This window comes from Lentinus tigrinus (assembly GCF_003813185.1).
Source record: "Lentinus tigrinus ALCF2SS1-7 unplaced genomic scaffold L226scaffold_3, whole genome shotgun sequence".
NCBI classification, from domain to species: Eukaryota; Fungi; Basidiomycota; class Agaricomycetes; order Polyporales; family Polyporaceae; genus Lentinus; species Lentinus tigrinus.
The window spans coordinates 1,307,542-1,332,397 of record NW_027137912.1 but is presented as its reverse complement, the minus strand read 5'-3'; the positions used below and the strand labels follow the sequence as shown (position 1 = coordinate 1,332,397).

The 24,856-nt window shown below is 55.8% G+C and overlaps 10 protein-coding genes across 10 annotated transcripts; 4 read left to right on the top strand and 6 right to left on the bottom strand.

The window, feature by feature from the left end:
* Nucleotides 1-1,686: 1,686 nt before the first annotated feature.
* Nucleotides 1,687-3,685, bottom strand: L226DRAFT_530392 (uncharacterized protein). The gene is made up of 12 exons (XM_067679851.1): nt 3,632-3,685; nt 3,530-3,576; nt 3,311-3,477; nt 3,141-3,192; nt 3,005-3,093; nt 2,851-2,951; nt 2,604-2,729; nt 2,429-2,471; nt 2,264-2,307; nt 2,044-2,198; nt 1,894-1,997; nt 1,687-1,792 (listed from the first exon to the last, which is right to left on the bottom strand). The coding sequence occupies exons 1-11, from the start codon at nt 3,661-3,663 to the stop codon at nt 1,894-1,896; spliced, it is 960 nt and encodes a 319-aa protein (XP_067540792.1). The 5' UTR covers nt 3,664-3,685; the 3' UTR covers nt 1,687-1,792.
* Nucleotides 3,686-4,213: 528 nt separating this feature from the next.
* L226DRAFT_609156 (uncharacterized protein) lies at nt 4,214-6,133 on the bottom strand. Its single transcript, XM_067686031.1, has 14 exons — nt 6,081-6,133; nt 5,981-6,027; nt 5,756-5,925; nt 5,585-5,648; nt 5,426-5,523; nt 5,262-5,353; nt 5,194-5,201; nt 5,001-5,126; nt 4,923-4,938; nt 4,831-4,873; nt 4,766-4,774; nt 4,668-4,711; nt 4,393-4,619; nt 4,214-4,342 (listed from the first exon to the last, which is right to left on the bottom strand). The coding sequence occupies exons 1-13, from the start codon at nt 6,110-6,112 to the stop codon at nt 4,415-4,417; spliced, it is 954 nt and encodes a 317-aa protein (XP_067540791.1). The 5' UTR covers nt 6,113-6,133; the 3' UTR covers nt 4,214-4,342; nt 4,393-4,414.
* Nucleotides 6,134-6,950: 817 nt separating this feature from the next.
* Nucleotides 6,951-9,344, bottom strand: L226DRAFT_609155 (uncharacterized protein). The gene is made up of 16 exons (XM_067686030.1): nt 9,305-9,344; nt 8,876-9,247; nt 8,773-8,819; nt 8,554-8,720; nt 8,374-8,437; nt 8,223-8,320; nt 8,079-8,170; nt 8,019-8,026; nt 7,843-7,968; nt 7,768-7,783; nt 7,668-7,710; nt 7,605-7,613; nt 7,508-7,551; nt 7,209-7,450; nt 7,113-7,148; nt 6,951-7,053 (listed from the first exon to the last, which is right to left on the bottom strand). Exons 2-14 carry the CDS (start codon nt 8,917-8,919, stop codon nt 7,261-7,263), a joined length of 948 nt encoding a protein of 315 aa, XP_067540790.1. The 5' UTR covers nt 8,920-9,247; nt 9,305-9,344; the 3' UTR covers nt 6,951-7,053; nt 7,113-7,148; nt 7,209-7,260.
* Nucleotides 9,345-10,093: 749 nt separating this feature from the next.
* Nucleotides 10,094-11,216, top strand: L226DRAFT_530388 (uncharacterized protein). Its single transcript, XM_067679850.1, has 2 exons — nt 10,094-10,876; nt 10,940-11,216. Exon 1 carries the CDS (start codon nt 10,338-10,340, stop codon nt 10,872-10,874), a length of 537 nt encoding a protein of 178 aa, XP_067540789.1. The 5' UTR covers nt 10,094-10,337; the 3' UTR covers nt 10,875-10,876; nt 10,940-11,216.
* Nucleotides 10,938-11,945, bottom strand: L226DRAFT_609153 (uncharacterized protein). Its single transcript, XM_067686029.1, has 3 exons — nt 11,589-11,945; nt 11,320-11,534; nt 10,938-11,254 (listed from the first exon to the last, which is right to left on the bottom strand). Exons 1-3 carry the CDS (start codon nt 11,881-11,883, stop codon nt 11,045-11,047), a joined length of 720 nt encoding a protein of 239 aa, XP_067540788.1. The 5' UTR covers nt 11,884-11,945; the 3' UTR covers nt 10,938-11,044.
* Nucleotides 11,946-12,478: 533 nt separating this feature from the next.
* L226DRAFT_454197 (NOL1/NOP2/sun family putative RNA met) lies at nt 12,479-15,109 on the top strand (the record flags this gene model as incomplete). Its single annotated transcript, XM_067675170.1, has 7 exons — nt 12,479-12,828; nt 12,884-12,961; nt 13,012-13,524; nt 13,581-13,686; nt 13,743-14,291; nt 14,405-14,852; nt 15,018-15,109. The coding sequence occupies 7 exons, from the start codon at nt 12,479-12,481 to the stop codon at nt 15,107-15,109; spliced, it is 2,136 nt and encodes a 711-aa protein (XP_067540787.1).
* A 1,540-nt stretch (nt 15,110-16,649) lies between these two features.
* L226DRAFT_519726 (uncharacterized protein) lies at nt 16,650-17,409 on the bottom strand (the record flags this gene model as incomplete). Its single annotated transcript, XM_067678594.1, has 3 exons — nt 16,650-16,909; nt 16,972-17,126; nt 17,210-17,409. The coding sequence occupies 3 exons, from the start codon at nt 17,407-17,409 to the stop codon at nt 16,650-16,652; spliced, it is 615 nt and encodes a 204-aa protein (XP_067540786.1).
* Nucleotides 17,410-18,701: 1,292 nt separating this feature from the next.
* L226DRAFT_519725 (uncharacterized protein) lies at nt 18,702-19,798 on the top strand (the record flags this gene model as incomplete). Its single annotated transcript, XM_067678593.1, has 6 exons — nt 18,702-18,812; nt 18,871-18,990; nt 19,046-19,192; nt 19,243-19,346; nt 19,399-19,483; nt 19,532-19,798. 6 exons carry the CDS (start codon nt 18,702-18,704, stop codon nt 19,796-19,798), a joined length of 834 nt encoding a protein of 277 aa, XP_067540785.1.
* Nucleotides 19,799-20,366: 568 nt separating this feature from the next.
* On the top strand, nt 20,367-24,307 carry L226DRAFT_530383 (nucleotide-diphospho-sugar transferase). The gene is made up of 9 exons (XM_067679849.1): nt 20,367-20,565; nt 20,622-20,746; nt 20,840-21,103; nt 21,515-21,701; nt 21,776-21,939; nt 22,022-22,147; nt 22,209-22,597; nt 22,653-22,784; nt 22,839-24,307. The coding sequence occupies exons 1-9, from the start codon at nt 20,440-20,442 to the stop codon at nt 24,065-24,067; spliced, it is 2,742 nt and encodes a 913-aa protein (XP_067540784.1). The 5' UTR covers nt 20,367-20,439; the 3' UTR covers nt 24,068-24,307.
* Nucleotides 24,308-24,439: 132 nt separating this feature from the next.
* On the bottom strand, nt 24,440-24,845 carry L226DRAFT_566730 (UPF0057-domain-containing protein; the record flags this gene model as incomplete). The annotated part of the gene is made up of 5 exons (XM_067683940.1): nt 24,440-24,482; nt 24,544-24,560; nt 24,622-24,677; nt 24,732-24,759; nt 24,816-24,845. The coding sequence occupies 5 exons, from the start codon at nt 24,843-24,845 to the stop codon at nt 24,440-24,442; spliced, it is 174 nt and encodes a 57-aa protein (XP_067540783.1).
* Nucleotides 24,846-24,856: the final 11 nt, after the last annotated feature.

Sequence of the window (24,856 nt, the reverse complement as noted above, 5' to 3'; positions counted from 1 at the left end):
CGACCGACTTACTGCTCTGCCGTCAAGTACAGGTCGCACCCGACAATCGGGTCACTAAGCGGTAGGTTTGCCGTCACTCGCAGAACTTTCACGTTCACGCATACGAGAACGACCTACAGAGACGGTCTCAGTTAAAGCGTATTCCCAACTCCGGTTACGAACGTACCACGATGCAAGTAACTCCCAGTGCGAGCAGGGATATCAGTACTCGCTTGCTACGATCGTACAATGCGTACGTGCGAATGATCAGAAGCGCTGTAAATGAGTCTTAACAGATCTGTGAATTGCAACTACGTTATGTACGCGCCTGCTGCGAAGCTTTGACTTATAATGGCATAGTATTCATGGTACGTTTGTAATTGCCGGCATCTGGATGCAGCGACTTCAGGGCACCCTCAGGAGCGGAATGGAAATAGATAACAAACCGCTGTGACAATAAGTTCTCACTTCCAGGGATGCAGACAGGTCAGACGATGGCTCACAGATGGAGGGAGATCCTCGAAGTACTCGAGAATGACTGGCACGACACCAAAGAGACCGAGGTATCGATTGATCAAGAAAAGTAGCGAAACGGTTGAGAACCTCGCTTTGCTCCAGAAGAGGTCGACCTCCAACAAGAGTGTCAAAAGATAGTCGTAGTATAACATAGCTAGCCCGAGTGTTATGAGAAACAGGAAGCCTATCAGGTTGGAAGGGATCGGATAGAGTACTTACAGAAAGCGATCATGGCGAGCGTGTTGTTCAAGCGTTTTGAGATAGCGCTGTCATACCAGTCGTCATGAGCAAGCTCAAATAGAATCCTTGAAACGTACTGTGTCAACGCTGGGGAATTGTCTGCACTGAGATCCATGAGGACAGCGTACAATGGTGCGGAAGCCTAGGCTCGAACCCTCCTTTATGAGACAAGAGACGAGTCCTTCATCGCGAAGGAGAGATGAGCTTCAATCTTCCCGGTGCAGTGACCCACATTTACCATGTATCAGGCCGTCCTGGTGACCAGATGCATACATGGGTCTTCTGTAAGCTGTCTCATCACCACCGACATTGTCATGATGCGGACACACCTATACACTTTGCTGGAAGGAAAGCATCCAGCTTTAATCCACGTCAATGACGTGGCATCTCGAAAAGTCCTGAAATATCACCTGAAGCAGTCATGTCTGTAGTACAACTTGGACAGTTCTGTCACCATAGGCTGTTCCTCGTGACGGTGGCGACGCCCGACGGCATGCGGGTGATCCCTAAGATAAAGGCAGGCATCGTTCAGGTCAACAGCGGTCAGTAGCGGTGCACAAACGGAATCCGACCTTGGGGGCTGTGTGACATATGGTCCGACATTCACGCAACGTGAGCAAAGTCGGAAACCATGAGAGGAGGAAGAGGCCCTGAGTTGAACTTCTTGTGGGTCCCATAACTCGACGTGACATTTACTGTATGTATAGTTAACGGGATTGAGAGTCAGACAAAAGTCACAAGTTGTCGACCATTGGTGCTGGCAGAGCCTATGGTACTAGAGCAGTGGTTTACTGGTGACGCGCTTTGAAATCAAAAACTTGAACGGCTCGACACTGACATAAGTTCTCACGGTAACCGAGAGAGGGCGCTTAGCCACTCCAGACCACAGCGACACACATTAGTGATGGTTAAAGCTGAAGGCTAAGGCTCGAATGCCAGTGCTTACCCTCAATAGATAATAATCAAACTACAGCCACACCAAATTGCGCATCTTTGATACAGGCTCAGAGAGTTCCCATTGATCGAGAGAGAGGTGAGCTCTCCGACGATACACAGCCTAGAAAATCATACCAGTGTCATTCAACTCCTCCCGGCATCGGTAATGCGGCCCCGACAAGATCATGCTGATACTAAGCACCGCGGTAGGGGGTAAACTTACTAGCAGGTTTGTGATTGAGCGGGGGATTTGGGAGCGCACACTCGCGGGATGATAACATTCGGTTCAAACGGCACGACCTTCAACAACATATGAATCTGTCGCCCTAGTAATGAGCATGATGTCTCCCGAGGTTGTGCTCAGCGGCCCACGGTGAAAAGACAGCATACTGGTCTCCTCGAGAACCACTGTGTTTCCAGGGATAGATTTTTGGGTCAATGTCCATCTCCCTATGCGCCGCGCGTCACCTTGTAAGCTCGGGTCGCGTAGGTTGAGACATATGCGGGAAATTAAGGTTGTGGAAAGACTGGTCAGCGAGTATATTCGTAAGCATATGTGCCTCCGTATGAGGTGGATTGGAAAGTGACGTACGCGTTGGTGAGAGTAGTGGCAATGCCACGATACGAGTCCCCGATCTGATATACACATGTCGGCTCAGGTTCGCCCTGTTGCCTACAGAGTGGTGCTTACCTTGGGTGCCTGCATAACAACAATGACTTCTGAGACCTTCGAGGCGGGAAAATGAATAATGCGTACCAAAAATGTTACGATGTTTGCCGCATTAGCCACAACCAATATGCTATACCAGTGAGAATGAGTGACGAAACTATTATTAGTCGGCGGAGGAATGGACTAACGCATAATACATCGTCCCTGTACGTTCCATAGTCAGTCGCGCAAACCTGACGATGATGCACGAAGAAAGCAGGACGTACCATCTCGGAAGAAAACAAGTAGTAACCTCTGGCGCATCTCACGCCGCATCTGGAACGTCTTCACCACAGTGAGCGTGAAAACTGTGGTGTCCAAACAGAGCATCGCGATCCATCCGATAGCACTTCCTACGCAAGCTTGTTCATGGGTGAGGATGCATGTCAGGGTATTGCGACTCACGAACGCTTCTGAAGATACAAAGCAGTAAATAACTGTGCGACAACTAACTACACTCATATACTCACTGTTCCGCGCTCAGGGAGAGATCGCAACCCACGAAGGTATACTGAGAGGAAGTGTTTGCGGTAACAGCCTTTGTCTTCACATTACCCGCGATCAGAGTACCCTTCGACCCCCTGGTCAGCGTCAGCGTCGTTCAACTGCCGTGACAGAGCATACCGCAGCCAGAACGAGGCCCAAGATCGATAGCCATACCAGTACGCGTCTACTCCGCTCGTACAGGGCGTATGTGCGGAGGATGAGGATTACTACGACGGGATTAGCTGCTTATGTCATGAGCGGAAGTTGTGCGTACCGCCCACTATCACTTGCCCCAGAATGGCGTAGTATTGGTGATACATCTGCAGCTGTCGACAGCTGAGGGGTCATCAGCACTGGCCAAGACAACGAGCAAGCTGATACAGACCGCTATGACAGTTCGCAGTCAGTCGGCGATGGATGTGTGCTGGAGACGTGCAAACGTACCTCTGGCTTGAAGTGAACGAAGTATTCCAGTACGACAGGGACGGAACCCAGTAGGCCCAGGTAACGATTCGTGACGAACAGAACTGATACCAGGGAGAAGCGGGCCCTCTTCCAGAAATGTTCAATCTCCGTTGAAAGTGTCAAGGAGTAGTCGTAATAGAGCATGGCTGGGACATTGGGTTAGAGACGGAAGTCGGGCTCAGGGAAGGTGGTACGTACTCAATGCAACCATAGCCAGCGAGTTGTTCCATCGAACTGAAGATGCTCTAGACGCGGGACTTGAGCGACCTTTGTAGGACAGGGACAATGGAAGAGACGTACAAAGTTGCGGCTGACAAGCTCGCAGATACCATGACTGGCGGACTGGAGGGGATGCGCTATGGCATAAAGACTCGAACCCGCTTGGCAGGGCTGTCGTGAATTTATGTTATCAGGGCAGAAGCGCGAACACGCACATCACCCCGGTGGCGACCGTCGCACTCCGTCAGAATGTCACGGTCCACCGCCTGCGTGAGACTTCTTTCCACGCTCAGCCCCCCCGGGCTGAATTTCTCAGTGTCGAGATCAAATCGAGTAGCAGCCTTGTAGCCGGTGTGGCTGAGAAGCCGGGAGAGGCACGATATTATCTTTCTAGAGTTCTCGACCACGCTGCATACGGCTTCGGGACCCTGGACATGAGAGGAGCACGTACCTCCGTATTCCCCCGGTCGTCCCCCATGACGAGCCGCGTCGCGTTAGCAAAGTCTCAGCCGAGGTCGTCGGCGAACTAGAAGGCGGGACCGAGCGCTTCTTGATCCGGAATCTGACGCATCCCACGCCCCGCGCGTCGGGTCGTCCTCGCCGACCCACCTGATTTGGCCAAAGGTGCGTCGAAACACTCTCCTCGAAGCCTGATATGGGACGATCGAAATTTGAATCTGGGAAAGCAGAACTGCGCCATCTACCATATGACAAGTCCGCGCAACGCGACATCTTTGACATGAAACAATGTCCGGATCCCCTGTGACTCGGATGAGCGAAGAGCACCATAACCTGTCATTGGCGTCACTATGGGGCACCGATTAGCTGAAGAGCCCACTCACCTGCGTTGACGCTACCTCAGCTTCACACACTAGAATCTGTACCCGTCGTATCGCTCATTTCGAACGTATCGATGGCCACCGTCGGGGCTCGGAATGACATCATTCTTGAGCTGAATTGCCCTGTAGTCCAAGCTTCATGACGACTTGTACCGTTTATACGCCGCCTACTCTGGATGCTTGGGTCTCGGAGATTGAGCATCAGTCGGGACGTGAGTGTGACGGAAAGCCTGCATCATGGTGAGCCTACAGAGATAGGTACGTCAAGCGAGGCTTACACGTTTGTCAATGTGGTTGCTGACCCCTTGAGAGGCGAATTTGACTGTCCCAGAATGCAATTAGCTTCATTAATGGCGCAACGCTGCAGAAGACGCACAGGTGTAACCTGAATATGTATTGGTCAGCCTCGTCCTGAACATCACAGCAGCACATTGTACATACCAAGAACGTGAGAATGTTCACCACGTTCACCGCGACAAGGATGCTGAACATGATTGAGAGGGTGCAGACCAGGAGGGGTGTGAGGAACGTACGCATAGTAGACGGTTCCTGAAAAACAAAAGTTGCTGTCATGAGAACCCTGCCAGAAGTTGATACGCTCGAGGACATACCGTCGCGGAAGATCGTCACTAGTAACCCTCCAGCCACCTCCCTTCGCACTTGAATGGCTTTCCAGAATGTCAAAGCAAATATGCAACTGTCGAACCACAACATGGCACTCCATGCGAGCGCGAGATCTATGTAGCTCATTATGATGAGGAATGCGTGACAGTCCTCGCGGTATCGACTCTGAAAGAAACTCACGGAGACCCCTGGAGCACCGATGTTCAGCGTGTCAGCTCGGAAGTCGCCAAGGGCGATCGTGTACTGACTGGTCGTTTGTCAGAGCCAAATTGCATCCTGGGATCTTGAAACCCAATGCGGTGTCATTGGTCAAGACACTCTTGCCAGTGAGGACCGCCGTCTTCCCACCCAGCGAAAGACATATCAGTGCACCTGATGAAGAAAGAAGTGGGGCTCGAGCGATGTCACGTACCAGACATTGTATTCCTCCTCCGATGTGCATGCCGATCAGAACAATCAACATCCGCTTGCTGCAGTTGTAGAGCGCATATGTACGCAGGATCAGGAGGACTGTTCTAACAGTTAGGACACCAGTGGATTAGCGTTTCCGGATAGGCCCGTAGAGACGTACTGGCGACGATTCCCTGACTCATGATCGCATAAACTTGGTGATACAGTTGAAACTGACGACACCTGTGCGCATTGAGTCCGTAGTCCGTCTAGGATTAGGAATTTAGTCGCCGCACCTCTGAAGCAAGCGAATTTCAGCACGACGAGCAGAAGAACAAATATGCCTACTCACATGTTCAGAGAAGTCTGTCATCACATACTCGAAGAAGACAGGTATGGGGCCCAGGAGGCCGAAATAGCGACTGAGTGCAAAGAGGAACGATGAAAGCGAGAGCGATGGTGGGCTCCAGTACCAATTGATCTCGGAGGTCACGGTCAGAGAGTAGTCGAAGTAGAGGACCGCTGTCCATGTACGGTCAGTATACGTAGCTAGATGCCGACTCAAGAGCAAACTCACTGAATGCGGCGAGAGTAAGAGCGGTATCGACTCGCACGGAGCTAGCACTGGCAAAAGGCAAAGTTAGCCTGCACCGACATGAGAGTTGAACGGCAATCACTAGTACTCGGCCGAGTGCTGCAGGGAATCCATGTATGCGATGAGCACCAAGTCCAAGAGGAGGAGAAGGGCAGGTCGAACATATGGGGAGGCTGTCTCTTCGAAGTTGCTTGGGAGTTATAGCGTGGATAAGCTCGAGTGTTTCCGCGAGGCCTTCGCGAGGCGCCTGCAAAGGAAGGACGGTTATACCGGCAGCAAATGGGAGACGAGACCGCCCCATGCCACGGAAGATCTTCCCCTGTTGTCGTAAGCTTGCAACTCAGTACCTGCGATCTATCCCGAGCACGCACAGAACAACTGCGCAGAACCACTCGACCATAGAATACAGACGCGTCCAATAAGGCTATTCAGAAGCGCAGTGGTGAAGATCCTCTCCGTTTCAACCGTTGAACTTGGCAGGGGAGGCGCACGCTTGGCCAAGATGGCATCCCTCGTTCTCACACTCGAGGGGTGGGCCTCACTGCACCCGATCCCTAGACCATGTTCCATGTCATTGAGAGGTTAAAACTGGCAACTCGTGTCAACGGACCCTGCAAAAGCGGGGATGTGCGACAGAACCCTGTAGAACAGCAGTCGAGGCAAGCTACGCTGGTTGTCACCCCAGTTGACTGTTGTTCCTACCGCATCGTGCGAGGAAGTGCTCGGGCTTGCGGCGAACTGGACCGAGCCGTGGTTGGAACCGCATCGCGAGGATATCGGTATGCTGTTAGATGATGGTCCGAGGCACTCGGATGACAGGAGGATTGGATCGGGTCTCCTGTCATGCCTATTCTCGTTACCGGGGGATCCACGGCAAGGCACTCCCCTTGAGAAAGCCGGCCCCGTTTGCTTTCCAGAATAGTCTGTATGGCGCGCCATGGGGAAGGAACGAGGGGGTAGGAATAAGATGGTACTCAGCGAAGCGGGGGCATGCCCCGGAAACATGATGCAGGACAGAAGTTACGGGAATCGCAGTGATATGATCGCATTATACTCTGCCGTACAAGAAGTACCTCAGCGCCTCCGACACTGAGCAAAGGACGAACGAACTCACTGTAGTACAGGTTGTGAATGAGTGTCACAGCTAGTCCTGCGTTCAAGCCAAGGGTTGTCAGGCTATGCATTGTCGATACGGGGCGCGACTTCTCACCTTAATCCTACACCAAATTATGATTGATCTACCTGCCTTGGCAATTCAGAGATCAGAACCAATCTCTGTGATCTTCCGAGGACTGAGTTTGAATGTCGAGGGCCTCTATCTGTGTCAAGGTGTAACCGGTGGTTGTCGGCGCTGCCGTCGTGTCGTTCCATCCCGTCGTAGTGCGCTCTACCCGCCGCAGACTCGGATCGCGGATGTTGAGTATGAGACGCGAAGTGAGTGTCGTCGATAAACTACGGGGAGGTTTATTTAAGCAGGAAGTTATAGCATGAACAGGACGGCGCACGAACACATTTGTTAGTGTCGTATCCATCCCTTTCAAGGGAGACCCGGACTATGGACGGTGGGGTGAGCGTTGTTATCTCGGAGACGATACAGGAGACGTACGCGTGTGACCTAATCGCTGGCTCAGTACATCAGCTTGGCGAAGATAATAGTACTGAAGCTCACCATGAACGTGATGATGTTGGACACATTCGAGGCAACCAGGATCCTGGGCCGTCTCGTCAGCATCAACGACGCGCTGGCAGGAAGCAACAGTATCTTTCACCCATAGTAGATCGTGCCTGGAACGACAGGATGTCAGTCTTCCATAGCATCAGCGTTGGATGATCACGCTGCTCACCGTCACGGAACATGATCTCCAGCAACCCGCCGGGAAAGTATCGCCGCACTCGAAACGCCTGCACCAGCGTCAACACGAAGATGGTTGTATCGAACCATAACATGGCCGCCCACGCCAGCGCAAGATCTGTCGTCTTGGTGAGCATAGGACATGGTTAAGTTGCTGTGACGCCGTACGTATGCCTCTGAAGAAGCGTAACGTGAGCACTCGATCTGATTCTGGTGAGCGATACATACTGTTCGTTCGTAAGGGAGAGATCGCAGCCAAAAAAGGTGAATGGCAAGGGAGTGATGGTATTGATTGGGCTGCGACTTGTTACAATAGTAATCTGCATTCAGTTGATTCAGTTGTATTCGTTATGATAGTGGAACCCGCCTTACCAGGCAAGCAATGGCGCCTCCAACGTGTGTAACGATGAGGAGGGCAAGAATCCGTCGGCTACGGTCGTACAACGCATATGTACGAACCACCAGCATGACTGGGGAGGGTTCGGAATGAGACACAGATTACGCAACAACGGACGCAGCTCACCTGCAACGATCGCCTGAGAAGATATCGCAAACGCTTGATGGTACGTCTGCAGCTGACGACAGCTACGTGGAGGGGCGACATCGTCAGCTGGCTCGAAGTAGTGTCGCCTCAAATAGCTTACCGCTACAGAACGAATGGGTCAGTGCAGAGTCAGAAGAGTATGTCGGTGTGACGACTTACATTTTCCGGAAGATCTGCGAAGTACTCCAAAATGAGAGGAATTGGGCCTATGACCCCATAATATCGGATGATGACGAAGAGGACGGATACGGTTGAGATGCTGGCGGACTTCCAGAAGAACTCGATCTCGCTGAACAAGGTGAGGATGTAGTCATAATATAGGACAGCTGGCGAACGTTGAGCAATTGCTACCGTGCTGGCCAGAAGAAATGAACGCACTGAACCCGACGAGCGTCAAGCAGTTATTGAAGCGGACAGACGAAGCCCTGAGAAGGCAGGTTGAATCGTAAGCGAGGTGCCAAGAACGCAAACCGACACCCACCAGTACTCCGCGGCGGCCTGCGTAGATAGGGATGTCGAGTTCATCTGGACCTATAACCCTGCAGGGAAAGGCGGGGAGGGAAAGTTGGCGTACACGACAGCGGCACCTGAGATTCGTCTCGCCATGTATATGGGACAGCGCAGTGGGAACGCGCCAGGAGGCACCATGATGCGGAAGCAGGCCATCTCCACCGACGAGCCCTTGAGGCGCAAGGAAGCGTGTACGATTCGGCAGTGGCATCGGTGTCATTGACGCGTATGTGACTTGCCTGTCAGCGTTGACAGTCTGTCTGCCGTGAAGCTATCACCGGGCGACGATGCTCCAGATAGGATGCGCCGAGGAAAGCACCCGACATGTTGTGTAGAATGTCGCCTTCGACGTGCGGGTCCGGTTAGTAGCGCGGAAAGTGATGCTAGAGCAAACGCTTACAAGAAAGTCGTTCCCACCATGGCATTGTAAGGTGTTGTTTCGACAAGACGTGAAGTTTGCTCCGCATTTCCTTCGTTGGCATCAGAGCGATATCGATGTCCGCTCCTGACTCAGTCAGCCTCACGACTTACCTGTACGTCCGCCCCCTGCGGGTACTGCAGACCTTCGGCATGCATTACGAGAACAAAAATGCGATGTGCTTGACTCCCTGAGGAATATCGATAAGAAGATCTGTCAGTGCGCTGTCGGAATGGGCGCAACGTTTGACATTGCAGGAGCGCTGGGAGACCTTATGACAGCGATCGGCGAGCAAGTGCTAGAGGTTCTTCTGCTGATGCGTGATGTGTATTGGTGGTTCAATTGGCTCTGTGCGAGTGCGCTGTCTAGTGTACAGCATTGTTCTGCGATTGCTTGTCAGCGCATGCGTACAGTGTAAGCAGTGGTGAAGCTGTTACCGTGTAACTATCCAGAGTAAGCTATATCATCTGAGAGGCAGTGGTAAGATGACGAAAGGAAGCATTTGACACTTTCCAACCTATGCATACCTAAAGTTCTTGTTTCTTGTCTAGTGAGCACGGAGTGTGTGGTCAACTCGAAGACGCCTACTGCGGGCCGGTCGAGCGTCCCGAGGATCTCGATCTCGATCGCCTCGTCCCCTCCGCCACTCAAGGAGTCCATTACGAGCTCTAGTGAACGGGCATTCCTCACACATGCCGGACATCTGGTCTGGGTTGCAAACTCTGCGGACTGCGGGAAGACTGCGGTACGTACTGCTCTGGCCTGCCAAGCAATGACGACAAAGCCTGTAGCTTTCCAATCTGGGCGTTGTGTCCATGTGCATCCATCCGGTGCCACCTCGAGGTCGGGTTCCTCCCGGACAACAACGTCAATCACTTCTTCTCCCCCCACCATCTGATAAACCGTCAAGCTGGCACCACCTTTTGCAAGGTCGCTCCTCATCCTCACCGCCCTCATCGGCGCGTACTACCTTCTCCGCCCGCTCGACCTTTACCAGACCACCCGCTCAAACCTAATGTCCTCTTCATCTGCTTCAGGGTGGCACGTTCGCGCCAATCCGTACGCCTCGGCAGCTGAGTTCGCGCCCTCTAAGGATGCACTCATCTTCGCGGTCCTGTTGAACGCTCCCACCGATCCCGAGGGCTTCACGATGGCCCTCTTCCGGCCAGATATCGCCGTGGACGCGCGCGGACGTGTCCTGCAGCTCAAACCGCAGGACTTCTCGACGCTCGCTGAGCTTGCAGAAGAGGCGACGCGTCTACCCGATACAGGCTCGTTCATGAACGCTTGGCGCGTCGCCCACGACCGCACGAGTCAGAAGATCGACAGATTGTTCGCACGAACTGCGGCGGGGGAGCTCAAGCAAGTGAGCGTCCAGGGATGGCATGCCGAGAAGAAGAAACTACAGACCGCAGTTGGGGAGTACGAGGAGCTGCCACCCGTGCTTCAGGAGCTGTTTGAGTATATCCAGGAGGGGAGGACCGACTACCAGCGTGGTCAGGTAGATAACGCGGATGTGATTGCGAAGGTGAAGGGTCTTGTCGAGGTGTGAAGGTGAGCAGGATCTTCTTGGGGTTCGTGAACTGCGTGAGATCTCAATTTTATCCGATGTACTAGGTCGAATTGCTCTCCATCTTGGTGTACAATATCTATAAGAGTATCAACATCGCTATCTTACATACTGTATCCGTATCCGTGCACATCTGCAGAGTCTTTCTGACTTCAACCAACGCGGAGGCCGAGAAGGAAACCCGCAATGAATGTCGCCCGAGGGGGGAAATCCGCAGTCAGGAAGTCGACGATCCAGCGGAAGAGCGAACCGATGTTCGGGGGTCTGCTGACACCCGAAGGGTCTTTTGTATAGAAAAGGTTCTCGAATCGAGTTGCAGCGCGTGTCCAGTCTACTCGAACGAGCGACGTGGATCCAAAGTACTATCATGGTGGGGTGGAGATGCTCTTCAGGAGACAGTGCGTGCTGCAACGATCATGATACTCACCTGGAGTATAACGAACACTCCACCAAGAGCAAAGGCCACGAAACGCGCGCCCTTCTTCACGAACACGCCTGCACAAATGCCGCAAACGGTACCGAATGTAAGCTGGTAATAGTTGACGCTAGACTGTGGTGGGGGCGGAAGGGGAGGATAGGTGGGGGAGGCGGCACTGTCCTGGGTTTGAGAAGTCGTTTCAGCTACTTTCTTAGGCTGAACGGCTGAGAGGTCGGATCAGTTATGCGCGCATACAACCCGAATCCGACGAGACATACGATCACAGTAGATAATTGGAGCCGCGAGGAAGGTAACCGCTAGACCGACGCCAGTGATGCTGAGTTTGACGAATGCACCGGCCCACGCACGGCGGGCCTCTCTCTTGAATTCTTTGGAGGTAAAATCAGGGAAGGGAGGAGATGGGGCACGAGCGGAATGAGCGTAGGGGCGGAAGGTGCATCCACCGCGATTGAAGTTGGGGGTGAAGAAAGCCTTGCGCGACGACACGTGGGGCGTCCTCCGTATGGTGCCGCAGACTGGGCGACAGAGCAAGGAAGGTAGGACGGGCTGCATGCCGCAGAAAGGGGACGTTGAGGAAGGAAACTGGGAGTCGTACTCGCGACGGTGGAGAAGGTATCAAGTCATGTATGAGGCGCTTCGCGAATCGATTCTCCCCTTACCGGAGCGGTCCTCATCGCATCTGATGTCATCCATGATCCAAGTACACCTCTTGCACGTCGACCTACCCACGGAGAGCGCAAGATGTTGGAACTTGGCAGAGAGCTGTATGTTTCAACTGCCACCAACTTGCCGTACGTATGGGTTACATACCGCTAGGCGACGGCGACGGGGTTGCATGGAGGCTACCTGGCATGGAGACGACTCAAACATACTATTGTATACTAGCAGAATGCACATTATGAAGCCAACGTATGATCGCTAATGCTTCTGTGCGACAGAATTCTCTACCAACGGACAGACCACGGTATCGAGGTTTAAGTTGGCGTTGAATCAAAGTCCTCCGAAAGCGGTAACACAAGCGCACAAACAGACGCCGTCCTGATCGGGGCAGCTGGCGCTTAGAAATTTCTGTAGCCTTTGCTTGGTGCTGCTTCCGCTGCTCCGTACCCATACCCCATCTCTACTTCTACCTCTTGCCACAATCACTATGGGTCGGCGCGCAAAGAACAAGCAGGGCGATCCCCAGCCCCTCGCCCAAGCGCAAGACAACGCTCGGCCATCCCAGAAGAAGCTCGGGAAACGCAAGGCCGACGAGGTTGACTCTGGGGCGAAGCGGCCTGCAAAGAAGGTCAAGGAGAGTGCGGCCAAGCCTGCAAAGACTCCTGCAGCGACTAAGGGGAAGGAGAAGAGCGCGTTGAAGGTCGCGAAGGGCAAGGCCGACCAGCCCAAACCGAAAAAGCAGAAGCAGGCTCGCTTCGAGGATGAGGACGACGGCGCGGGGAGTAGCGAAGGTTGGGAGGACGTGGACGAAGACAGTGACTTGAAGACTCAAGCCAAGTGCGTTTTTCTCTTCCACATCCGTATAATGTGTTAAACGGACATGTCGCACAAGGTCGTTATTCCATGATAGTGATGAGGGTGAGTTTGTAGGAGACCTGGATGACCTTGACATAGAAGTCGGAGACGAAAAGTACGTTTGTTTGCTACTGAAGTGAGAATGCTACTGATACGCCATCGCAGTGACGACCTGCTTGGGGGTCCCGTGGAAGAACTCGATCTTGGCTCGGACGACGAGGACGAAGAGTCCGAGCTTCCTGTCAAGCTCAAGGGCAAGAAGTCAAAGCAACAAGACCGGCCACTCAAAATCATCCCGACCGCGTCAGATGCATCCTCAGACGAGAGCGACGAGGACGAGGACGACGAGGATGGTCCCATTACCATGAAGAACATGGAGGCACGCTCGCGAGCGTTGGATGCCCGAGCAGCGAGAGAGGCCGAGCTGAACGCGGAGGAGATGAGGTTAGCAGAGCTCGCTGGAGAGGAAAGCGACGACGACCTCGCAGACGCCGACGATGTGGATATGGACGAAGAAGGCGAAGGCGGCGATGATAGCGAAGGCTTCGTGCTGCCTACAGCCGAGGAGCGCGAAGAGGAGAAGAAGAGGGGCGGCCCGGACGTGCATACCGTGCAGAGGCGAATGCGCGAGTGTGTCCGGATACTCGGTAACTTCAAGAAACTTGGCGCGAAGGGCCGGTACGTAGGCTTTGCTTTTTGCGACTGTTCGCGGGGGATGCTGAACATATGCGTAGTGCAAGGTCAGAATATGTGCAGCAACTCATATCCGACATTGCGAGCTACTACGGCTACAACGAGTTCCTTGCCGAGAAGCTCTTCCAACTCTTCCCGGTTGCGGAGGTAGATCACATCTGTCACCCAGCAAGCATCATGCACTGACCTTGCGTCCATCACAGGCCATTGAGTTTTTCGAGGCTAACGAGGTTCCCCGCCCGGTGACGATCCGCACAAACACCCTCCGCACGCGGCGACGGGATCTCGCACAGGCGCTCATCAACCGGGGTGTCAACCTCGAGCCTATCGGCAAATGGACGAATGTCGGCCTGCAGGTGTTTGAGAGTAGTGTGCCGATCGGTGCCACCCCCGAATACCTCGCCGGGCACTACATGCTGCAGGCCGCATCGTCGTTCTTGCCGGTGATTGCCCTGTCGCCCCAGCCCGGCGAGCGCGTGCTGGACATGGCATCCGCCCCAGGAGGCAAGACGACGCACATGGCCGCGCTCATGCAAAATACAGGCGTCGTGTTCGCTAACGACGCGAACAAAGCACGGACGAAAAGTTTGACAGCGAATGTGCACCGCCTGGGTTGCAAGAACGTCGTCGTCTGCTCGTACGACGGACGTGAGTTTCCCAAGGTCATCGGCGGCTTCGACAGGGTCCTCCTCGACGCGCCGTGCAGCGGCACCGGGGTTATCAGCAAAGACGCGAGCGTCAAGACAAACAAGGTGCGCGCCCGCCATTACGAATATGTCTATTTCTGAGTGACACTGACGTATCTTCTGCGGTCCCTCTCGTAAACGTTGCCATCCCGCGCACCCATGACGGTCCTGCGCCCCAGTCCGAGCGCGACTTCTCCCTCCTATCACACCTTCAAAAGCAGCTGATCCTCTGCGCGATCGACAGCGTACAGCCCGACTCCAAGACTGGGGGTTATCTCGTCTACTCAACATGCTCGGTCACAGTCGACGAGAACGAGGCTGTGGTCGACTACGCGCTCCGGAAGAGGCCGAATGTCAAGCTCGTTGACACTGGGCTGGAGTTTGGGCGGCCGGGCTACACCAGCTACCGCGGGAAGACGTTCAACGACAAGCTCAGCCTCACGCGCCGGTTCTATCCTCACGTGCACAACATGGACGGGTTCTATGTCGCCAAGTTCAAGGTGGAAAAGCGCACGAAGGTTACGAAGCCCGACGCTGTGGCCGACACGGCGGTTGACATGGAAGAGGCGACGGAGGCAGGCGAGTCGTTCGCTTTCAACGATGCTGAGGACCAGCAGTACATCGAAGGTGAGTTGTCGTCTTTTTCTCCGTGCACCCTCGTCATGGGCGGGATGGGATGTCGATGTCTTGCGGGCGATGCGATGCAAGTCTCGAGATAACCATTCCCCCGGCGATCTAGCCCGCACAATTCGAGCTCGGAATAACACTGATGTCACCCGTTCGTGCTTACAGAGGACAAGCGGAAACGCATGAGGGCGAAAGGCCTCAAGCCCCCGCCACGCTCGAAGCCCGCCCCTGTGGCGGTAGCCGCGGTCGCTGCATAGGGCGTCACACCCAAGAGTCTGGCCGCAGCCCGCCGCTGTCTCCCCGAAGCCTACATACCGGGGGAGCTCGGAGCGGAGCCCGAGATATGCTTCCAAGTTCCCCTGCGTATCTGTACCTCTGTCAGCTGGGCTCACGCCACTAGTCTGGATGCTTCGCACATAGTATTGACTGCGCCCGCTAAGTAGGGTTCCCCTGGCCCGCCGGCATCGTGCAATCGAGCATCGCGCTATGTATGTAGCCCTATCGCGTTGATTACTTGTCGTGTTCCCACTATTAAATGTATGCTTTGCGTCTCTGCACGAGGTTCCCCGTGGGCCTCGCTGTCACAGAGGTCGTCGAGTACGTATCCCATGTGCGTCCCACCAAGCACCGAGCCATGGCCAAGAGTATCTCAGGCTTCCGAATTCTTAGCGAATCTCCTGAGATCCCGGGCCTCGGATGTGGCTCAACGTCCGCAGTGCCGTATGCAAACCGTGGCTGGTCTCGACCTCCCCGCCGTCGTCATCGTCGGGGAGCACGAGGCCTATGTCCGCCTCCACATACGAAAAAAAAAGTGGCTGGGCGAAAGGGGTTCGTTCATCCGTATACGGCAGCAGCGCCCGCCCAGCCCAGCGTGATCAGATCCATCTGTCACTGTGCGGGGGTCCGGATTCGCACCTCGGCTATCACGTCGTCTGGCCGTGGGCCTCAACCGCGGAGAAAGGGTACACCAAACGCGCCGTCGTCCGGCATCGAACATTCCACCCGCGATCGACAGAAAACGAACGGATGGCGTGTATGGCGTCGACGTGATAGGGACATACGTGCAAGGCTACAAGCGGGTAACCGGTGACAAAGGATAAGCAAACTAACAAGCGTTCTTGGAGCGGCTGCGGCTGCGAGGGTACAACGGCCGAGGTATACAGTACAGGAAGGAGCGGCATGAAGAACGGGATAACAATACAAGGTCGTACGGCGTACGGCTGCCGGTCCGAGGGACATTGTACAAGCAAGAACAACAGGCAAGAAATATACTCCGAGATCATAGATGGGTGTAGATTGAGATCAGAGTCGAGGTTAAGGAGGGTTAAGGGTATGTTCGAAGGCTAAATCACGGCCGGACGCGCGGGGATCCGAGGCTGCAGGGAGAGTCTTGCGTCGGTCTTGCGACAAGCCGGCGAGCAGAAGATTCAAGAGACCATAGTCCATGTGGCGCACATCATTCGGGTATCATCATCCGCCTGGGAATCAGGTAAGAACCAGCGGCGTGGAGGGAGCTTCTTGACGAGCCCTTCGATGGAACATTCAGACTGAGGTGCCTCTGAAAACGATTGGAGTTCAGCTGCGGAATCCGGATCTAGAGCGGAAGACGCGGAGTGAACTAAACCTATACGCACCTCTCGGTCATCTGAGTGCCATTGCGGGCGGCGCGGCGGCGGCCCATGAAGAGGTCCGTGGCCGAGAGGACGATGGCGACCCAGATGAGGACGGCGGCTGCGATAGCCATGGCCACCTGAGGTACGAACATTTAAAGATAATCAGAGGACTGATGATATCATGTCAAGGTGTGCACATTGAACGTACCGCATTGCCGCGAGAGACGTGCAAGATACCGTCGGCATCATCACTGATCTTGTTACTGACGATGCTCACGAAGACGAGATCGATGATGAAGGAGATAGTCGTGAGGATAGCAGCGAGGACAGCGGCGAGTATCGTCGCCAAGAAGCACGGACCCGAGAGAGGTTGGCTGGGGTTTGTAGCACGCCATTTCCTGACGAACAGGGATGATACAAAGGCGATGAAAGTCAGGATACAGTCTAAGTTGGAATAGAGAGCGCAGCGTGAGAGGGTGACGTTACGCAAGGGGAAGATGACATACCGACTACATGGAGGACCAGAGCGGCGGAGAGAGTTGTCGAGATAGCGTCGGTGAGACCATCCACGTGAAGATCATTGGCCACTTGGGAGTCGAAAGTATAACCTAAGTGAGCCTTAGAACAGGAACCGGCGGAGGTGTGGTCTGTGCCGAAGGCTCTGGAAGGTCACAAGAGCGCGAAGAGAATAGCGCCGCGGATGAGCGGGCTGGGGTCGAAATGTAGGTGGATAGATGGACTCACTCGACGCTGGTGTCGGAGGAACAGTAACCCCACACGCCGAACCTGGCGGAGGCACTGGCGGAGGAGTGGAGGGTAGACGAGCGTTCATCGACAGAGAGTTGGAAGAGGTAGATGGACTTGATGATGGGTATCGAGAGCGAGACGAGGAAGAGCAGGAGGAAAGAGACGAAGAGAAGCAAGGACGAGAGCTTAGCGAGCATGGCGGGTCGTCAGAGGGTCGTCAGTAGGTCGCGGCGGGGCTCTAGAGGACAGGAAAGCGAAGGAGAGAGATGCTGGCTGGTGCGAGGGCATTTAGGGCGAGTGGAGGTGGGGCCCTGGGTACGAGGAGGAGGAGAAGCGCAAGAAACGTGGAGTCTGCGCAGTTGCGCGTTGTTGTGCGCGAAAGACATTGTCGGAGGAGCGGAGGCGGACATGAGGATTGTTGTGTGCGTAGCAGAGTGCGCGACGGACACGGCGGGAAGACTTTTGACGCGACGCGATCGCGAGGAGGTGTCTTTTACGTGCCAAACGCCCGTGTCTCGCGCGGGCGTCTGCGTGGGCCATCAGGGCTTTACGTAGAAAGGGCGGGGTTCCGCGCTTCCACGTGGAAATCTGGTAATTGGCAAGATGTGAAACGCCTCCTTCACGCCGAGTCACACCATTCCAGGCCTGCTCATCCGACGCTTACCCGCAAAAGAATAGAACCTCTATAGCAGCCGAGCCCTGCGCCCGCCCCTCCCGCACGGGCGCGGGCGCGAGGGCGCAGCGCAGAGGGCGGGGGGCGCAGGCAGCGTGGAGGCCAGCCGAGCCAAGGCGGAAAGAGGGGAGAGGGAGGGGGCGGTCTTTGGGAGACTGGAGCACGTCGCAGAACGACATGATTCCCGATCGTCGCTAGACCACCGGAACGCGAACTGGACGCCTCCTTCTTTCGGCTGCTGCCCAAATCAATACATTTTTTGTCACCTTGTGAACCGAGTTCCCACCGTGCTCTGTCCCAGTCTGCCCCCCGCGCGCGCTGCCCCCTCTGCGCGCGAGGGACTTGGAGGCCCACCACAGACGGGCGGGGACGAGCACGCAGCGGGGCGGGGGCAGCACCGTGACGCGAGAGTGGCCAACGCGGGTAAACTGATATCTCTGATCGCGTCGTTGCAACGGCGGACGCGTGGCTAGAATGGCAAGTCCTCAACATGGCTCGGCCAAAATTAGTTTAGCCTTGTTTGTTCGCACTGTTTAAGGATAAGAAGGGCGCCGTCTTCCAGGCCTATTCTCTCCCTATCTCTCTTTCTCTCTCGTTCTCTCTCCTTCCCTGCAGCAACGCAAGGCCACAGAGCCCTCGCTCTCTTCCCATATACCACTATTGTGCGTGTTTTCTTTCTTCTCCTATCCCCCTCCTCCTTTTCTACGCGTCGCACACAGCGGCTCCTTCATCACTCCCCCATAACGACCACTTTCGGACGCGTCGTCTGACCACCCATCTTCATCTCACAGCTCACGACCCCCCTAAGTCTTCATAATGTCTGAGACCGCTGCTCCCGTTGCTCCCGTTGAGGAGACCAAGCCTGTCGAGACCGTTGCCCCCGAGGCCGCTCCCGCCGCTGAGCCCGCTGCCGAGGCGCCTGCTACCGTGAGTTCAATCAAACCAACCGTCTTTGTCTTTGGCCCGGTGCTTACTTCGGCGTTAGGAGGCCCCCACGGAGGAGGCCAAGGTAGAGGCTGCCCCCGCTGCCGCTACCGAGGCCCCTGCTGCTGAGGAGGCTCCTAAGACTGAGGAGGCTCCCGCTGCCACCGAGGAGGCTAAGCCCGTCCGTCGCTCCCTTGGTTCCCTTTATCGATCGTTTTGCTGACGTGTTGACTCAGGCTGAGCCCGAGGCTAAGAAGGAGGACCGCCCCAAGAGCCCCTCTCTCCTCGCCAAGCTCCTTGCTCCCTTCAAGGGTGAGAAGAAGGAGAAGTCCGAGAAGAAGCCCAAGGAGAAGGCCGCGAAGAAGACTGAGAAGAAGGAAGAGGTATGGTTGGACTGGTTCGTGTCGTTGGTTGTCTCTAACCCATTGCTTAGACTGCCGCCCCTGCGGCTGAGGAGGCTCCCAAGGAGCCCGCCGCTGAGACCCCTGCTGAGGCCCCCAAGACCGAGGAGGCGCCCGCTGAACCCGTGAAGGAGACGTGAGTTGATTGCTATTAATGGTTTGGTTTGGGACGCTGACACGATCGACAGCGAGACCGCTGCTGCCCCCGAGGCGCCTGCTGCCGAGGCGTCCGCTGAGCCTGCTGCGGAGACCGAGGCCCCCAAGGAAGAGAAGGTAAGCCGTAACATTCACCTCATGTACAGTCCTGACCTACCGTTTAAGAAGGAGGAGAAGAAGGACGAGAAGAAGGCCAAGGTCGGCCGCCGTCTCTCGGCGCGTGTCGGCGACTTCTTCAAGCCCAAGCACAAGGCTGAGCACAACACCCCTCCCAAGGTTGAGGAGAACCCCCCGAAGATCGAGGAGCCCACCCCCGTCGCCCCCCTCGAGAACCCGGCTGCTGAGGCCGAGCCCACACCGGCGGCTACCCTCCCGGAGGAGCCCAAGGTTGAGGCGCCCCCTGCTGCTCCCGTTGTCGCGGCTGCTGCGTGAGCACGGTCTGAAAACCTCTCCTATACCTTATTACGACCGTGACGAGCTGTGCAACTTCCTAATGTCTCTGTGTCTCTCTCTGCGCCCCGTCCTGGGTACCCCCCTCTCCCCCGTTCGCATCCATCTTAATGGATTTCGTTTTCCCATCTCATTTTCCTCTCTTCCCAGGTAGTTTACGACGCGGATGCAGTCTTGCTTTGCTTTCATCACGATTTACGTCTCATACCTACATCGCCCTCATCCGCTGTTGCTCAGCCTAATGTCGACTGGATAGGTGATATCCTCATACCCACTTTCATTATCTCACTGGATCGTGCTTGAGTGTGTGTGTCTATGGCTTCCTGTATCCATGAACTGTTTCCTCTCCTATGGTAACAGACGACAATGCCGACATTGGCACTAGGCCGCTAGATGTCTTGTGAGCTACCACGTTCTTTCCTTGCAATATACGTCTGTCTGCTCGTCGCCCATGGTGCTGGTTAACCATTCCATGCGTGTCCGTGTATGTGTTGTTTACCCGGTCTTACTCGCAGCGCCCGATCGAGGCTGCTGAGTAGATTTGCCTGCATGTGATCGCGACGATTGAGTCATACTCTGCACTGGACGTGCAGCAATTCTAGCACTTGACCACCAACCCTACCATGCCGCCTAAATCATCCTCGGGCAAAGAAAAAGACATCGCGGAAGAGGACGAGGTTCTTCAGGCCGTCATTCTCGCAGACAGCTTCAACAAACGTTTCAAGCCGCTCACCGTGGGCAAGCCTAGGGTACGCCTTCGAGACATCCAGTCCGCACGCGTACTCTGATGCATCCGTTCTTCTAGTGCTTGTTGCCTATATGCAATGCAACTCTATTGGATTGGACTTTCGAAAGTCTCGCGCTTGCAGGAGTACAGGAGATCTTCGTCATTTGCAGGTCGTATGCCGACCAGGTGAAGGCGGCCATCCGGTGCGTTCTCCCTGACCCTCTCCCATTGTCCGAATCCCTGACGCGTCTCCATATCCCCCACCCCTTGTCCGTCTCCGCATGCACGCATCTCAGGGACTCGAAATGGTCGAAACCGAGCACAGGAATCAAGATCGTGCCGATCGTAACCGCGAAGGAGACATTCTCGCCGGGCGACGCCATGCGCGACATCTACACGCACCAGATCATCACGTCCGACTTTGTGCTCGTCACGGGCGACCTGGTCAGTAACGTGCGGATCGACGAGGTCGTGCGCTTGCACAAGGAGCGCAGGAGGACGAACAAGGATGCGATCATGACTATGGTCGTGAAGGAGGCCGGCGCGGCGCATCGGACGAGGTCCGTGGCATTTTTCATTCTGTGCTCCCGTCAGTTAGACTCCATGCGGGAACGGGCGTTGGAGCGATGTGCGGTGTGGTTTGTTCGTCTCCGGGCCAAGGGTTTCCGCAAGAATGGGCAACAACCCCTGGAATCACTGGTTCACCCCTCCAGAGCCACGGAGATGCGGACCCTCCAGCAATGCAGCCAATGCGGCGCATCTTCTGCCGAGCGGGTACTGACAGTCGGCCCTTCAGAATGAGGCGGCATTTCCATGCTCGTACGACGAACGACGATGCTTGCCCTAGGTCCGACGTCGGGGGATGGTCTCCTTCCTTGCGATGAGTGTATCACACCGCATTACCCGCTCGGGAAGCTTCTTTGTGCATGCTTCGTGCGTTCTAGTGTCTAAAACTGACTGTATGCACGCAGATCAAGAGGGGTATCAGGCGTGTATGTGCTCGACCCGAACACGTCAGAGTGTCTGCACTACGAGCCCGTCCTCGGCTATCCACCTGCGTCCCACGTCACCGTTCCTCGGGAAATTCTGGCAGAGCACCCGGAGGTGGAGATCCGCAACGACTTCATTGACTGTTCAATAGACGTCTGCTCGGTTGAGGTAAGGGTGTTCTTATTGATTCCCGGAAGCGAGCATCCGCACACACATACTGAGGGCTCCCATCCCCGTTTCAGGTACCATCGCTGTTCCAGGACAACTTCGACTACGGCGACATCCGGCGCGACTTCGTATACGGTGTCCTCACCTCCGATCTGCTCATGAAGAACGTCTACTGTTACGTCGCGAAGGACGGGTACGCCGCCAGGGTCGCCGACACACGCAGTTACGATGCTGTCAGGTACGTCGTTGTGGCTGCTGCGTTCCGTGCTTGTGCCTGCATCTGAGCGGATGTGATTCTGACATGGAATGATGCCGGGCAGCAAGGACATCTTGTCACGATGGACGTTCCCCCTGGTACCAGACGACAACCACCCCGGCGGACACTCGTACGAGCATCTCCGCGGGAACAAGTACATCCCCAAAGACAACTCCGTGTCCCTCTCTCGGTGAGAAGCATCCCTGTGACACCTCTGAGATCGCACCCTAACGCAGGATGCTATCGTACAGGACATGTAAGATCGGTAACAATACGCTCATCGGCCCACATACGACCGTCTCCGAGAACGCGTCGATTCACGCCTCTGTCATCGGCCAGCGGTGTACGATCGGTCCCGGGGCCACGCTGCACGATGCGTACATCTTTGACGATACCGAGGTCGGGGCCGGGTGCGTGGTCGAAGGCAGCATCATCGGTTCGCGCGTGAAGCTCGGGAAGGGCGTCCGTGTGCCGAGAGGCTGTCTCATTGCAGACGGCGTCGTCATTGGCGAGGGTGCGCGGCTCCGCAAGTTCGAGCGTATATCGAAGAAGCGTGTTGCGCCTACGAAGAGTGAAGACGACGGGTCCGACGGCGACGATGAGGAAGACGAGGACTCGGAGTTGGAAGAGGTCGAAGAGCGTACGTTCTCTGTCTCTTCTACTTCTTGTGACGGTTGCGCTGACCCGGCATGCAGATCAAGAGGACGCACCTCGGGTACTGGGCAACAACTCAAACGCGCTTGTCTGGCCCCGTGGTTCCCCGGAGGACGACGAGGACGAGCTTGACGACCGAGAACACTACAACAACCTGCGACTCATGCGGATAGGTACGTACACCTCGCCGGAACGTCCATTATGTCGAACTAACGAACACCATGCAGGTGACGATGCATCCGACCTGGAGCTCTCCGACGCAGGCTCGACAACCTCCTCCGACACCGAGACCGATTCCGAGTTCTCCTCCATGCACGCGCTCTCGCGCACGTCCTCCATGACCTCCGCCTCCATGTCCCTGTCCACCGCCGACCCCTCCGCGCGGACGTCCGCGATCCACACGCTCTCCTCCGCCGCCGCCGAGACCGAGTTCCGCTCCGAAGTCGCGCAGTCGCTCGAGCGCGCGTTCGCCGAGGGCCACTCGGTCGAGAACGCCGCCGTCGAGCTCAAGACGCTGCGCATGGCGTCAAACGTGCCCCTCCGGCGCGTCCGCGAGGCCGTCGTGGGCGCGATTGTCGACCGCGTCCCGCTCGTCGTTGGGGACGCCGCGGCGCAGCGCAACGAGATCGCGAAGACGGTCCGGCGCTGGGGCCCGCTCATTGACAAGATCGGCGGGGTGGACCCCGTCGAGACCGTCGAGGTGCTGCAGTACCATTGTGCGGCGGCGGGCCCGCGCCAGGGTCTGTTCGCGCAGATGCTGGTCGCGCTGTATCAGCAGGATTTGGTTGACGAGGATGACATCCGCGCGTGGCACCAGTCTCCGGCGGCGAAGGGCGAGGGTGTGAAGCACAACGCGGCGCTCGTGGAGGGCTTGAAGAAGTGCTGGGATGTCGGTGCGAAGTTGCTCGAGCAGCTGGGCGAAGACAGCGAGGAGGAGTCTGAGGAGGAGAGCGAAGAGGAGGAAGCTCCCAAGGCCAAGGCTCAGGCCAAGGCGGCCGCCAAGGAGGAGAGCGAGAGCGAAGAGGAGAGTGAGGACGGCAGCGACGGCAGCGAGGAGAGCGCCCCCTCCAAGCCAGCACCTACCCAACATTCTGCGCCTGCACCGTCGACATCATCGAAGCCCACGAAGGCCGAGCCCGAGTCGGAGAGCGAGGAGGAGTCTGAGTCTGAAGAAAGCGACACGCCTCCTGCCAAGCCTACAAGTCAACCCGCTCAGCCATCTGTTCCGCCCAAAACGGCACCTGCACCTGCTGCTGCGCCCATGTCCGCACCAGCTCCTTCATCTGCCGCTGCTGCTGCCACACAATCAGCGACCACGTCCGTGCCGGTGGGCGCGCCGAGTGCACCTGCATCCCAGGCCAAGGTGGCCAAGGCAGAGAGCTCGGAGGAGTCATCCGAAGGTAGCGAAGAGGGCAGCGAAGAGGGCGAATCTGGGGAGGAGGAAGGGGGCCCATGACTGCACTTTATGTGGACACGCGTACGAAGAAGCCACCCATCGTCAGTAATGTACGAGTAATCTCAACCCATCTTAGAGTGTAGAATACCATTGACATCGCTCGATGCGAGCCCATGTAGCTGCTAAATAGTACGATCGACTGTTCACATGTATCGGTACACGCTTTCGCGCACACGTCTTGATGCACACTTCCTCCGCATGGAGGGCCCCCACGTAATGAATAAAGAAGCATTTACATGGTCCTTGGTAGGGGTATCAAATACAAGGTACGCAGATTATAGGATCGTCAGAATACAGCGGGAGATTGCGGGTGTCCGTCATGGATCATGATGGGTCGTCAACGCGATACGGGGTGCAGCGAGAGCACCCCGCCTAGTATTTGAGGATGATGTAGAGTGCGTGGATGATACCAGGGCTGTTGGAAAGAGTGGTCAGTAATCCGAAACGCGCACCGAGCATGTGGGGACGAGGCGTACATGTAACCCAGGAGTGTCTGGTGAGGGAAAAGAGGGTCAGTGCATGTGGCGAGCATGAGCTACACATGCGAAACTCACGAGAAGGATGTTGATGAGGAAGTCGGCACCGCAACCGCGCTCGAGGAAAACACCAACTGGTGGGAGGATAATGGCAAAGCTGGGACGACGACGTTAGACTCGGGCCAAACCGTGTGGAAAGGGGTCTACATACAGAATCTGCAGGGAATGGTGAGCACGACGCAGACACGGACGTGGGGACGGGGAGCACGTACCTTGCAGATGTCGGAAGCAGTGAAGGCCATGGTGGTCGAAA

Excerpts from the sequence above, each read along its gene's own strand:
- L226DRAFT_609155 (XM_067686030.1), bottom strand. The coding sequence starts at position 8,919 with ATGAACTCGACATCCCTATCTACGCAGGCCGCCGCGGAGTACTG. Across the intron at positions 8,171-8,222 it reads GAGGCGCCATTGCTTGCCTG|ATTACTATTGTAACAAGTCG; the intron begins GTAAGGCGGGTT and ends AACTGAATGCAG. Across the intron at positions 7,451-7,507 it reads GATACGACACTAACAAATGT|TTTATCGACGACACTCACTT; the intron begins GTTCGTGCGCCG and ends ACCTCCCCGTAG.
- L226DRAFT_530392 (XM_067679851.1), bottom strand. The coding sequence starts at position 3,663 with ATGGTATCTGCGAGCTTGTCAGCCGCAACTTT. Across the intron at positions 3,577-3,631 it reads AGCTTGTCAGCCGCAACTTT|AGCATCTTCAGTTCGATGGA; the intron begins GTACGTCTCTTC and ends TCCCGCGTCTAG. Across the intron at positions 2,199-2,263 it reads GCCACTACTCTCACCAACGC|TCTTTCCACAACCTTAATTT; the intron begins GTACGTCACTTT and ends CTCGCTGACCAG.
- L226DRAFT_609153 (XM_067686029.1), bottom strand. The coding sequence starts at position 11,883 with ATGCAGCCCGTCCTACCTTCCTTGCTCTGTCGCCCAGTCTGCGGCACC. Across the intron at positions 11,535-11,588 it reads TCCAATTATCTACTGTGATC|CCGTTCAGCCTAAGAAAGTA; the intron begins GTATGTCTCGTC and ends CCGACCTCTCAG. Across the intron at positions 11,255-11,319 it reads GAGTGTTCGTTATACTCCAG|TACTTTGGATCCACGTCGCT; the intron begins GTGAGTATCATG and ends CCACCATGATAG.
- L226DRAFT_530388 (XM_067679850.1), top strand. The coding sequence starts at position 10,338 with ATGTCCTCTTCATCTGCTTCAGGGTGGCACGTTCGCGCCAATCCGTAC.
- L226DRAFT_530383 (XM_067679849.1), top strand. The coding sequence starts at position 20,440 with ATGCCGCCTAAATCATCCTCGGGCAAAGAAAAAGACATCGCGGAAGAG. Across the intron at positions 20,747-20,839 it reads CAGGTGAAGGCGGCCATCCG|GGACTCGAAATGGTCGAAAC; the intron begins GTGCGTTCTCCC and ends CACGCATCTCAG. Across the intron at positions 21,104-21,514 it reads GGCGCGGCGCATCGGACGAG|ATCAAGAGGGGTATCAGGCG; the intron begins GTCCGTGGCATT and ends GTATGCACGCAG.
- L226DRAFT_609156 (XM_067686031.1), bottom strand. The coding sequence starts at position 6,112 with ATGGATTCCCTGCAGCACTCGGCCGAGTACTA. Across the intron at positions 5,926-5,980 it reads TCTTACTCTCGCCGCATTCA|CGGTCCTCTACTTCGACTAC; the intron begins GTGAGTTTGCTC and ends GTACATGGACAG. Across the intron at positions 5,354-5,425 it reads GAGGAGGAATACAATGTCTG|ACGGCGGTCCTCACTGGCAA; the intron begins GTACGTGACATC and ends CTGGGTGGGAAG.